This window comes from Nyctereutes procyonoides, unplaced genomic scaffold (assembly GCF_905146905.1).
Source record: "Nyctereutes procyonoides isolate TBG_1078 unplaced genomic scaffold, NYPRO_anot_genome, whole genome shotgun sequence".
In the NCBI taxonomy this organism is placed as follows: Eukaryota; Metazoa; Chordata; class Mammalia; order Carnivora; family Canidae; genus Nyctereutes; species Nyctereutes procyonoides.
This window is the reverse complement of record NW_026575033.1, coordinates 7,037,040-7,050,708: the sequence shown is the minus strand read 5'-3', so window position 1 is coordinate 7,050,708 and position 13,669 is coordinate 7,037,040. Positions and strand designations below refer to the sequence as shown.

Below are 13,669 nucleotides of genomic sequence, written 5' to 3'. Positions count from 1 at the left end.
TGTGGAGAAAGGGGAACCCTCTGGCACTGTTGGTAGGAATGTGAACTGGTGCAGCCACTCTGGAAAACTGTGTGGAGGTTCCTCAAAGAGTTAAAAATAGACCTGCCCTACCACCCAGCAATTGCAATGCTGGGGATTTACCCCAAAGATATAGATGCAGTGAAAGACTGAGACACCTGCACCCCGATGTTTCTAGCAGCCATGTCCACAATAGCCAAATTGTGGAAGGAGCCTCAGTGTCCATCGAAAGATGAATGGATAAAGAAGCTGTGGTCTAGGTATACAATGGAATATTACTCAGCCATTAGAAATGACAAATACCCACCATTTGCTTCAACGTGGATGGAACTGGAGGGTATTATGCTGAGTGAAGTATGTCAGTCGGAGAAGGACAATCATTATATGGCTTCATTCATTTGGAGAATATAAAAAATAATGAAAGGGATTAAAGGTGAAAGGAGAGAAAATGAGTGGGAAATATCAGAGGGTGACAGAGCATGAGACTCCTAACTCTGGGAAACAAACAAGGGGTAGTGGAAAGGGAGGTGGGTGGAGGGGTTGGGGTGACTGGGTGATGGGCACTGAGGGGGGGCACTTGACAGGATGAGCACTGGGTGTTATGCTATATTTTGGCAAACTGAACTCCAATAAAAAAATAAAAAAAATAAAAAAATAAAAATAAAAATGAAGATTCCATGTCCCTCCCTATTCCCCTGACTCAACCTCTGGGACTAGACCCAGAGGCCACAAACTGCAGATGATTTTCATGCCCACTAAGGTTGGAAGCCACTGTATCAAAGGCAGGGAGGAAAAACAGAAGACAATTTGAGTGAAGGGAAACAAGAAGACATGGTTAGGGTAAGATCGGCAAAAATGAGACTGTGACTCAGTCTGTGATCAGAGGGGAGCTCCTGACTGTGCTGAGAACGAAGCTCTAAGATCAGATCCATGTGCTGTGTGGAGGAGCTGCAGTGGGAAGACAACATGGAAATGCATATTCAGCTCCTAAATTATCCTTGCTGCTATAGTCAGACTTATCAGGACTGGAACTCTTCTGTGCTTCAAATGTTTTAGAATGTTTTTATATGAATGAGTTGAATTTTTAAGAAAAAAACTATGTTAGCTTTTTTTTTTTTAATCTTCTGTGTCTTACGCTGAAGGAGGGAGGAAAAGTAATTATTTGGGCTAAAACAAACTGTTCTCAGTATAACACAGAATTAGGCCTTATTCTCGAAATGGAAGGTTCATCATAACTCTTTCAATTAGAAAGGTGTCTATTCCACATCTATTATAGAACAGAGAGAAAAGAACCCATATCTAAATCATGTAACTCATTACTCCACTCTACTACGGAGGCAGAAAATATAGACATTATTAAGGAAAACAACTGAAGAGATTTACTTAGAGGCCACTTGGTAAGACATGCTTTAAAATAAAACACGTTTGTGTATATAAAAATAGAGCTGACTCCATATTTTGATTTATGAAAAATAAATTTATTACATAACACCTTGTTTTTAACAATGTTCAATTTTTTTTAAATTCAGAATACTTGTGTCATTCATGTAAAATAGTTTGATACAGTACATTGTATGTTATAGGTTTTTTTTTTTTTTCCTCAAAAATTCTAAGGCTCTCCTACTCTTTCTCCTTTGCTGAAGTAAGGGCACCCTAAACAACGTGCGAACAAGTTTTAAAAAAGAAAATTAACTGAACAAAATTTTAATAGCACTACACCAACCAGCTTTAAAATCAGGACAAAATATCTGAATTGGATGCCGCACCTTTCAGAGGAAGTTATCATTCATGCTTTTTTCGTCTTAAAGCATGCTCACTAATCAGCAACACCAACAGGAAAAATAAAACACTGTCTATGACAATCATTTCAGTTTGTTTGCTGAACCAAACAGGTTTATATCAATGACAACATATTTAATTACTATCAAATAGCAGCTTTAATACCAGTCAAGTCATAGATTGAAAATAAAAACAAACTTATAAGTTGGAAATTAATCTTTGGGAGTTTTGATACCTTTCTGGAAAAACTATGTGGCTTTTATACTTTCAAAAAAACCCAAGCAATAGTCTTGGTCGAAAAACACTGATTAATGTAGAAAATGAATCAACCCACTGATAAGACACTAAAATGAAGGATGTACCAAAATAATCTCATTTTGAGTCTTGATTATTCTGTTAACATATACTGTATATTTCAAGTACCAGTTAAACTTTTGTGTGTGTGTGTACTATTGGTCAGATAATGTTGTTACACTGAAAGAATTCACCACATACAACGACAAAATGCTCGCCCCTAGCACATTTCACAGCTTCAACTGCTACAGACTGTCACTGAAAAAAATGCATTGGTCAGTCTGAACCATGTCAAGTAAACTATGGAAGTAGCAAATCCACAACACAAACTGTGCTAGCACTTTCTTTCAAGTCTAACTCCAAAATAGGTACAACTTGGAAGCCACTACCCCGATCTGTGAAAAGTGGTGGAACTTGGCTACTGGACAGTTTGAGGATGTGGGTGTACAGTACATTCCCATGGCCCATCCCAGGTTCCTGCAGAGAGCTGCACCGTCAGAGTCCTGCAGCGCTAGCAACAGTGCATTGACAACAGTCCAGCGCAGCTCAGTACCGGTGTGTCTGATGTGAGTACTGTGGAGGCTGCTGGGAGGTAGTTGAGTATCCCATGCTGCTTTGTGGCTGTGATGTGCTTGGTCCAGGGTTGGGATAGGCAGCATGTGGATTGGAACGCTGGGGAAGAAGAACGAAGGAGAAATGAGAGTCAGGTGTTTTTACAAGTTGGCTCTACCTCAAGCTAGCAAGGCATAGGTTTGAAATGTCATTTATTTCAAGACAGTGAGAATTTAAAAATCTTGTGCCATGTACTAGTTTTAGAATGAAAATGACAAAAACCCCAAATCTTTTAATACCAGTTTTCTTTAGGATGGTCAGAAGTAGTGCCAGTAAACAATACTAAGCTGAGTCTCATGACCCTGCTGTGCAGTTCTTTGTTTTTCTACAGCAGTAATCCTCCCTTTAAGCTGTTTTGTAACTACCTGATAAGTAATAATTAATTCGGTTGAGATGTTTATACATGAACTTAATGATACATACCCTAAGAAATTCAAAGCTAACTTACATGCTAGTTTCTTCAACAGAAACCTCCCAACACACGTGTCACTAAAGGATAAAAATGAACAGGACAAGGAAAGGTACCGCAGAATCATTTGCTTTGGCATTAAATATTTTTATGCCCTTTAATGAATCTTATTTTCTGCTACAAATTACGTACAAAATAAGTTTATAAAAATAGGTTTATAATTATAGAAATGTAAGAAGAATGTATTCTCAGTTCTAAAAAGAGCACAAAGGGAAAGAACAATGTGAGTATAAGAGTCCCGTGATTTTGGTCTGTTATATTGTTATTCCCATTCCTGCACCTCTCGCTCATATAAAGACAAATATGATAACTGATTTACCATAATTTATTACCTTCCTCTTTTAAAGTATATTCATATCATATAATTCTAAATTCTGCCAACTCTAGCAAAATAACATTTTAAGAAGAGTGGACACATGAAATTATAGTCAGAAATACTTTTTGGAATCACCTACAAAAACCAACCATAATGATAACATCAAGAAACAAAGAAGCAGAGCAATTTTTTGGTTTCAGAAGCAAAAGGCCAAGCACTGCTCTGCTTCATTCTAAGGATGCCATGATCTTAGTGTGCAAATACATTCTTGAGCCAAAAGGGATACACTCTTCCCATCTGGATAGGGAGAAAGAGATGCCAGAACAAACATCAACCTCCAGAGATGTCTGTCCTTGATTACCTTGTTTAGTTTCCTGGAAGAGACTTACTACCCAGGCAGACAAGAATTTCATGGTTTGGTAGACTGGACCTCTCCTTAACCAAAGCAAAGAGTTAAGATTTGACTCCTGATGGGTAGGAGCAAGCTCTGGGAACCTTACTAGTTCAGGAAGATCTTTTGTCTTTCAGTAGGTAAATAACTCTAAGTGGTTGAGTTTTCAGTGTCCTTTCCACACTGAGATCCGTAAGTTGGCAATATGGTTAGAATTAAGCAGGGAGGTGGTATATGATTTTCCAAGTTGTCTTTCTGCAAAGAAACTGACAATACCACTTGATGGGATCTACAGGCAGGCAACAGAGCAGTCTTGGTTGTCAGATCTGAGCCTGTATCCTGGGTCTACCCCCAGCTCAACAGGTAAATATGTGAAAGTTCTTTAACTTCTCTGAGCATCTCTGATATGACAATAACCCTTACTCACAGAGTTCCCATAATGATCAAAGGAAATAATGTAAGTTTCATGTTCAGTAAAAAAGCTGGCATAGTAAGCACTCAACAAACTCTTATTATTAGTTATCACCAGCACCACCACCACCACTTAGTAAATGCTTACTGCATACTATGAACACTACTAATAATTTTGATGATAATGATAATAAAAATGATAAAAAGTGGTAACATCTGTTAAGCACTATGGCATGCTAGCCACTGTGCCTTAGTGTACGTCCTCTCATTTAATCCTTGTTACCACCTCACACTTGCCATCATCACTTCTACAAATGAGAAAACTGAGAACATCTCTGAATTACTTTACTCAAGGTTACCCAAAGTCAGTGGCTAGGCTGGGATCTGAAAGTCTGTGTTTTTTTATTAAAGATGCTATTCATTTACTTGAGAGAGAGCAACCAAGAGAGAACATGAGCAGAGGGGAGAGGGAGAAGGAGAAGCAAGCTCCTTGTTGAGCACAGAACCTGATACGGGCTCAATCCCAGGACCCTGGAATCATGACCTGAGCCAAAGGCAGAAGCTTAACAGACCAAGTCATCCAGATGCCCCTGAAAGCCTTAGATGTAGCTTTCTTAATCATTCTTAATCATTCTTGATATACTGTTGTTTCAAAACAATGCACAATACTGACTGAGCTCCTACTATAAGTCAGGTGCTAGGACTTATCATGTCTATTCCTATAACAACTACAAGCAAGGCTTGGCTAGTCTCATTTTACAGGTGAAAAGGCCAGGAAATTTTATTTGTCCAAGGTCACACAGTTCATAAATGGCATAATTTAAGTTTGATCATTCCAGGTCTGTTTAGTTCAAAAGTCGGCCCCCTGTCCGGTACCACAGTCAGTACTCTGCTGTGCCAGTAACACTCACATCACTATATTTTCCCCGGGGACATGAAGGTCAGCATTTTCTTAGGTCACAAACCCATCTACAAATACTGATATGGCCAGTCAATACACAATGAACTGGAAATACCTGATAGTCTGAGGTCATGATGAGTCCACCTGAGGTAGTGGTAGGAGGAACAACTCTCACTTTTTTCAATGGGGGTCCCTGTGTATGACTGCTGTCTTGATTCCCTGGGTGACCGGTTCCATTAGTATGGTTATTGCCCTGCTGCTGCTGCTGGTTCTTCTCAATTGGTTAAACAGAAAAATAAAGTTCAACTCAGAAGGAGAACCAAATACAAACAAGAAAATGTTACGATAGATGGAATAAAACAAGCAGTAGCCAAATGTACTTTAATACTTACTTTGTCTCCTTTGTCATCGGGTTCTTCTTCTGTTAAAAATTCTCGTTTTGGGTAAGGGATTTGACAACCGGCAAAAACGCTGCTCACAACAAAAAAAGAAAATTTCTAGTATGCTAATCAGTATCTCAGATGCTTCATTTTAATCTTTTAAGATGGACTTTGTGTCCTTATTTGTAAAATGAGCACCCTTCATGCAACTGTGCCAAAATGAATCTTTTCTTCTAACCAGGGACATTGTAGCAGGCCATGGGAAGGTTTTTCATTGTGTGAAAATAATCAACAATCATCGAATATGACTCAACTTTCTTTTATCCCAGACTCACTCTTTTATTATTACAATCCAAATATAGATTCCAGTGGAAATGTCACTATTTGAACCCAATTTTTTTTTTTTTTTTTACTCTCCCTTCTACACATAAGAGATGACATGGTAACTGTAAGCAGTGGGCCATCTCAGTGAGTCTGAGTGAGCTACAGCATGCATAATTAACCTGTCACTGAATAATTGGGGCACGGCTGAAAATAAAGCTGGTAATGTTTCATAAAGCAAGACATGAACAGGAATGCCTTTTCACTGTAAAAGCCCTAAATGACACCTCAGTCACCAGAGCTCATGTCATTGGGATTTCCCTAGGTCCCCATGTAATACGAGTGGCAACCTGGAGTTGACAACTCAAACAAGCACACTCCAGAAAATTCTATCATGCTGATGAGTTAATAAACTGATCACTTACTCTGATGTAGGAAGTGGATCTTCTAAGAAATAGGGATCCTGCATAGCCTGTTCTGAGGTAATTCGCTTTATTGGGTCCATAGTAAGTAACTTCTGAAGCTGAAATAATAAATCATAAAAACATTATTGTGTTACTTCTCATAGTTATATCCTTGGCTATATGTGGGATGTACATGTTTTTTGATGAAACACTACAATTTGAAAGGTATTTATTCCACCAAATTAACAAGAGAAAAACTGGATTATTACATTTAACATAGTAATTCACATTTAGTAATTCTAATAATCATGATCTTACTTGGTTCTAAGAAGTAAACAAAACCTTACCTTATTCTAAACCAATGATCTACATTATGCAAATTGTTTTGTCCAATTTAGAACAAGACTAAACTCTTATATTTTCTATTCTTTTTCTATAAAGGGAAAAAAACTATTATAACACAAATAATAGACTAGTCACATGTGACTATTTAGATTTAAAACCAAATTAAACTTAAAAAAAATCAATTTCTCAATCATATCAGGTACATTTCTAGAGCTCAAGAGCCACATGTGGCTAGGAGTTATCCTATTGCACAGCACAGATCATCAGAGAAAGCTCTCCTGGCCAGTGTTATCCCTGTCTAAATAAATATGGTGCTTGATACAGAACTTGTGAAGTACAAAGGGGTTATGAATGGAGACTCAAAGAATACTACTTGGGTTCAAGTCTTGACTTGACCTTTATTATCTGAGTGACTTTGGACAAGTTACTTAATCTCTTTGCAACCTCATTTGTCAAATGGATATTAAAAATAGTGCCAACTACCATAGGTTTGTTTTCAGAATTAAATGAGTTAATATATGGAAAGCAATTCTAAGGGTACCTGACACAAAGAAAGCATGATGTATTATTATTATTTTGCTACCTATAAAAATGTCACACTAATGTGAAAATTCAGTATTTTTTTGGTTAAAACATAGTTTATTTAAGACTTTATGAACAAAAATATTTGAGGTTATTTTTTATTTTATTTATTTATTTATTTATTTCAGAACATTTGATTTTAGTAGGGGATTTAAGAGCTAATCTAAATAGTGGTCTCTTAGTTTGTCCTCTTTGAGCTAACATGGTAATTTTTCAGACTTCAGAGTACATCAAAATCGCCCCTGGAGCACTTCTGAAACAGTCTGCTAGGCCCCACTCTCAGAACTCTGACTGGGATATCTGGGCAGGAGTCCGAGAAGCTGCCTTTCCACCAAGTACTATGGTGCGTGGACTAGGACCACTCTTGAACACTCACAGATGTGTTGAGACTTGATGGAAGAAGATACAATCAGAGGACAGAAGGACATGAAATATTTAAAAATACAGAAGAAATGCTGGGATGGTGAGATTTAAATTTAATTTTGATGATCTGATATTTTAGTGGAAGCACTTTATTTTAGAGTTGAAAGGAAAAGCATGGATTTACCATTTAAAATGCTCAACAGTTTTAATGGAGTTACATTAGAGCTTTCAGATGGGCCCACACAAGCTAGGTCACCCCAGTAAAAAAGGAAATAAGCTGTGAGGGAATCTCTGGAATTTCAATGTTGATGGTTGTGAGAATCCCTTTAGACTACACTGAATAGCAGGTAAGTTGGGAGGAAGTAAGAGGAAGGCCCTTAAATTTTGACTTTCAGTCTACCACTATTATTGTTATTTTGTTAGAATAAATAAGTCCATAATTTTGAAGGATCTAACTTACCTTCCTATTTGGGTCCTGTTGTAAGCATACTAAAAGAATCCATTATTTGGATAATATATTGTGTGGTGATAAGGTAGGTTAGGCACTGCCTTTTTTTTTTTTTTTTTTAGGCACTGCTTTTTAAGTTGTGATAAGATATGAAATATATGACATGATATAAAAATAAATAGAAGGTGTAGAAGCAGTAGACAGAGAAAAAAAGCAGAGGGAGAAGTAATGTTTGCAAGAGGCCTGGTACTGTAATAAAGGAAAATATAATACTTTCAAGGCAAAAAAAATTCCCATTTAATGAATTCATTTAAAAATACTGAGAATAAAGGATTAAAAGAATTTTAAACCAAATACAATACAACCAGCTCCCTGAAATTTCCCCATTGTATGTTATATAACTTTTTAAGAAAACATAAAACCAAAAATCATTTTTAACTGTTAAAATATAAAAGTGGAAATTTTATTGTAAACAAGTTTAAGTTGGCAACAGTTGAATACAATCTCATAAATTACAATAGCACATGGATTCATTTAGATTCTAGGTCAAACTATTTTTTCATTATACAGTAATAAATACCTAATCTCTCATATTCTTACAGAGAAAGCAAGTAGCACACACCATCACTGACAGACTTCTAATAACCAAGCTTGTCAGAGTATCATAGGAGTTAAAAATTTTATAAACAATCTTTCAAAGAGTTAAAATACAAAATAATCTGTAAAACCTATTTCTGAGTAATGGGATGGTTTTCTTTTAGATTCTTCTCTGAAATATTTGAAATTTTTAAATAACTGGTGAAAACCAATAAATGTAATTTTAAAAATATTCTTGACAGACACGGTACAATAAATATCTTCTAAAAATCAAATGACCAAACATTAGTCTGTTAAACCATGTTATGGGTTTGGAAAAACAAGTATTTTCATGCCTTTACTAATATGTACCAACAAGATGTCCGCATTAAAGTACTCTAAGAGTGCTAAGTAACCATGTAAATGACCCAAAAAACCTCTGGTTAGCTAACCAGGGGGAAAAAAATTTATTATTGTTCTCTAAAGCTTACCAAGTGGAATGCTTTACTATCTGGTTTAACTTTATGTTTTTCCATATACTTGATAAGGCTGCAGTTGGTATACCTGAAAGAGAAATACTATGAAATATCTATATTAGATTTTGAAGTTAATTTTACATTGGCCGAAGGTTTTACAAACAATTATTTTAATCACAACCAATACAGAATATACATATTGAAAATGGAATAATCAGCATAGCATTATCAGTTTCATATTTCATTCAATATTCACACTAGTCACCTATGAATGGATGCCACTAAATAAACACAAGATAATTTAATATATAATGTATACTAAATAGCATTTTTTTAATATGACTGCTATTTCAACAATTCTCTTAAATAACATATGGGTTAGATGTTTAATTCAGCCTTACTAGGAATTTTAAAATGAATGTAAAATTTTTAAAAATTTGTTATAGGCCTATAAACTATCCTCTCCCAATGTTCTGATCTTGCATTGTAAATAAATGAAACATTTCTTATTCTCTATTACAACTTGCTTAAAATCACTACACAATTCAGGTGGGTGGGCAAGTGACTATTAGCAAGGCTGCTTATTCTAGTCTCTTACTGCTGTGATCCTTTCCACTGATGTTCACTTTCAGAAAGTAATAAATATGGAAAGTTTTTTTTCTCATATCCCAATCAGCTGCTAAAATCAGCTGTTTACCTTCTTTATATCATTTAAACATCTTAAAAAAGAAAATATTTGTTAATAAATAAAATTATTTATTAGAATAAGCTTATGTTCAGTATTCTCTTGAGTATTCAACTTATATTGAATATTCTAGAAAAGCAAAAACCAACAAAGGATCTACTTTATTTCCAACTTACGTATTTCTTCTGAAATCTTTCATTAATGTTGAATGTTCAGGCATCTTTTTTATATCTTCCCAATCTTTATCTGTGAAATACATTGATAAAATTTTATGTTGTCTAAGTTCCTATTCTCAAGAATTTTAACAAAAGTTGCCTCAATTTTCATTACATGTCCTATATACTTTGAACCTCCAGGAAAACACAGACCTCAAATAAATAATTAACTATAGTAAACATCGTATCTTGACCTATAAATACAATTCTGATCCCTGATTAGATCTCTATAAGTCTATCTTTTTAGTGCCTACTTTCTATGTAATTTACTATAAGTTACCACAATTTCTATAAGTAGAGAGAAATAAGTTATTAATAAGTATTTCTATTACTAAATAATTCTACTTTTGTTTGTAAAACCACTTTTTCCCCCTTTCCACCCAATTTCTTGGTTAAATCAACATCCAGTCTCTTCAATGACAAATGTAGTATCTTTCCTCTCCATAGGTGTAAGTTGCCTTTTTTCTTTTTTTTTTTTTTTTTACATGGCTCTCCTTACTTTCACTTTACTAAATATACTGCTTTACATCAGCAAGCAATGTAAGAAGCAAAAACTGTCTGGAATAGAACAGGGCAGGACAGAACTAGTATGTAAATAAGTCGCTGGTGGCTTGGCTAGTTTCAGTAACATTAACAAAAACAACCCCAGCTCCTTACATTAGGTAGAACAGGTTCCAGTTAGTCTTGCTGGCCTTAGAGTTGCTCATGCTAGATGGCTGCTTTTCTCCATTACTATCAATGGACTTGTACTGAAAGACTACCTGATGCAGTGGTACTACAACAGGTAGCTTAATTAACCACACCACTAGCCTTTAAATGGCCTTTAGAAGTTTGCCTTCGACTTACTTATACACATATGTGCTACCTCTCCCCCAAAGATATCACACTGTAAAGTCAACTGAATATATACTTTAAACTCCTCGATGGGGCTTTCTCCTTAATTATTTCCTTGCTCCAATTTCTCTATTTTGTCAATTTCTCAAGCTAGACATTTTTCAAGCTAGATTGAGCAATCTTTTGCTTTTCCCTCAATTATATACTTCCTATTAAAAAAAAGTCCCTATTTGTCCTTTATTCTCCATCTCATTTATCACTTTACACCTGGAGTACTGTTATAATACAGGCAAACAGCTGGCTTCCCTGACTTCAGTTACCTCTCTTTAACTGATTTGTACCTACCATTAGCATAGTAATCTAAAATATAACAAACCATGTCACTAGTTCTCAAGAACTTATCATGGATTCTCATTCTTCTGCACATTAAATCTAAACCCTACTGTCTGCTTTTCAAATTTCTTATAAGCTGAGCCTCCCCTAACTGTTGAACTACACATTAAGAATCATCCCTACAGAGGCCACCCCCTCTTCCATCCCCTTGTAAACCATGTTCCTTTCCCTCGGAATTTAGAAATGGTGGACACATTCAGAAGTGGAAAGAAAAGGTCATTCTTCTCCATCTACTCAAACCATAGCTATTATTTAAACATTTCTATTTAGAGCAGTACAATATAAACTCCAACAAGGCAAGAATCATGCCTGTTATATCAACATTATTTTATGCATAACACAGTGCCTGGCACATGATGGCAGGTCCTCAAATATTCAGTGAACAAATAAAATTCTCATCACAATAAAGTAGTCTTCACAGACCCATTGACCAATTCTGCAGAAAGGTAGTATCTGTGTTAACACTCCTATAAGGAACATGAAAATGTAACTCCCAAGTATTTCTGTGTTAGTCTAGAGTTATTCTGACCTGAGAATAATTCCTAATAAGAAACAATTTCTAATAAATACCTGGCTAGCCATTTTCATTATTCTAGACTTCTGGGGAGAGTTTTGGTGACTGATGAACTACCATGCTATGGCATAACAAGGGGCGGGGATATAGTTGGAGAGGTCTAACGCCTGTGATGAGACACCTAAATAACTTTCTCCCTGCTGCCAATCAGTACAGGCAAGGTTGCTGTTCTAACAGAACACTTAAAAGAATGTTCTTACCAACAAGGGTTATAGGATAAAAAATTCTATTATTCAATATAATGTGATTCTGTACAGTGCCCTAAATATAAAAAATGTTCAAAATTTGTATTGAAATCCCAAATATTGGCATTATTATATGTGTTGCCAGACAGAAATACGTACCACTGAATTTTATTTAGTTTCCTTTTGTAAGAATTAAAGGCACCTTTTAATACAGAGATCGTAAATATTTTATCATTTCAAATATTAAACAAAACAAAACAAAAATAAAATGAAACAAAAATATACTCCTCAAATTCAAAAAACCCATAAATATCTTTATGTTAATATGTGAACTCTATAAATTTTGCTATTCCTAAGGATCTTTGATTAATGCAAGTCATAAATATAAAGAATTGAGTAAGAGTAGCTTCCATCAGCTAAAGATATACACCTTTCCAATGAAGATATCTAGGTTCAAACAACAGTGATTTAAAAACAAAAACAAAAACATAATGTGTACCTGCAGGAAATCCCATTACATTGAATATTCTGTCCAGCTGGTCATGGTGATAAGGATTACTAGTTTTGATGTCCTCTTGTCGACAGTGAAATATTGGTTCTGACGTTAGTAGTTCTGCAAATATACACCCTATAGCCCAAATATCTTTAAAACAAAAAGAAAAAAAAAAAAAAGAAAAGAAAAAAAAGGAAAGGAAAAAAGAAAAAGAAAGGAGGAAAATAAAGTGGTTCTTTCCAAAAGAAAATGCATTTTTATCTTGGTGGGGAGTGTTTTTTCTTTCTTTTCTTTTCCTAATAAGTCATATTAATTTCTAAAGCAATTATAATTAAAATATCATGGAATATTATTTGTAAATATATATTCCCACCCCACCCACCCCAATTTTTCATTCCCTATTACATCTCCATTATACCCAGTGGCTTCATTCCAAGTTCAAATCAAATTTATTAGCTAAATTTTTGGCAATTTTTAAATGCTTCAAACATACCTTATCTATGAAATACACACAAAGTTGCATATGGAGCATAGGAACCACAAACAAACAAAATTAAACAAAAAAATAAAACCAAAACAGAAAACCCAAATAGCCTTTGAAATTGGGCATACTTGCCAAAAACAATCAGCACCAATTTTTTAAGGTAGAAATATTTTTTCTTTAGTTTATGTACATGCTAATTTGTGAAGTCTAATAATTATCCCCTCATGCTAGCACTAATTAGCAAGGTGTTATTCCAATAGGAGAAAGACAATGCCTCACCTAATCAAAATGCATTTCTACTTGAACAGTTTTTCCTTCAACGTATTTCTTTATGAAACGATAGTGTCAGATTTTGCAATTTAATAAGGACAAGAAAACAGGGAGCAAAATCCTACCTTAAGACAGGTGAAAAGGGTACAAATTCACTAGACTTACTTATAAAAAGCCAGGCAAATGGATTCCTCTGTAGTACAACAAACTTTCATTCACTTTAAGATTTAAGCTAATTTTCATTCATATTAAACTTTTACTCAATAGAACTGTTATTAACAGAGAAAAAATCTACATGCCACTTTAGAATTTAAAACTGAAATTACTCAGTTTCTACTTTAACAAAGTCCTAAACCAACAAAGTTAACTTCTCTACACTAAGTACAATGGTGTGCACACAGCAGAGATTCAATGAGTTTGAGTGTGTTTTGACTGATCTAACCAAAACCT

General features: G+C 35.0%; 1 protein-coding gene across 4 annotated transcripts in view; it reads right to left on the bottom strand.

Moving 5' to 3' along the window:
- Positions 1 to 1,480: 1,480 nt before the first annotated feature.
- The window catches only part of CDK8 (cyclin dependent kinase 8), a 115,427-nt gene continuing 103,238 nt past the window's right edge, over positions 1,481 to 13,669 (bottom strand). The window contains exons 7-13 of one of the 4 annotated variants that reach the window (XM_055317346.1): positions 12,472 to 12,615; positions 9,948 to 10,017; positions 9,102 to 9,174; positions 6,318 to 6,415; positions 5,584 to 5,662; positions 5,307 to 5,465; positions 1,481 to 2,763 (exon numbers count right to left, since the gene is read on the bottom strand). In XM_055317346.1, the coding sequence (XP_055173321.1) occupies positions 2,638 to 2,763; positions 5,307 to 5,465; positions 5,584 to 5,662; positions 6,318 to 6,415; positions 9,102 to 9,174; positions 9,948 to 10,017; positions 12,472 to 12,615 (749 nt within the window). In that variant the 3' untranslated portion in view covers positions 1,481 to 2,637. The remainder of the gene's footprint in view (positions 2,764 to 5,306; positions 5,466 to 5,583; positions 5,663 to 6,317; positions 6,416 to 9,101; positions 9,175 to 9,947; positions 10,018 to 12,471; positions 12,616 to 13,669) is intronic. The other 3 variants (XM_055317347.1, XM_055317348.1, XM_055317349.1) reach the window with 3 other exon arrangements.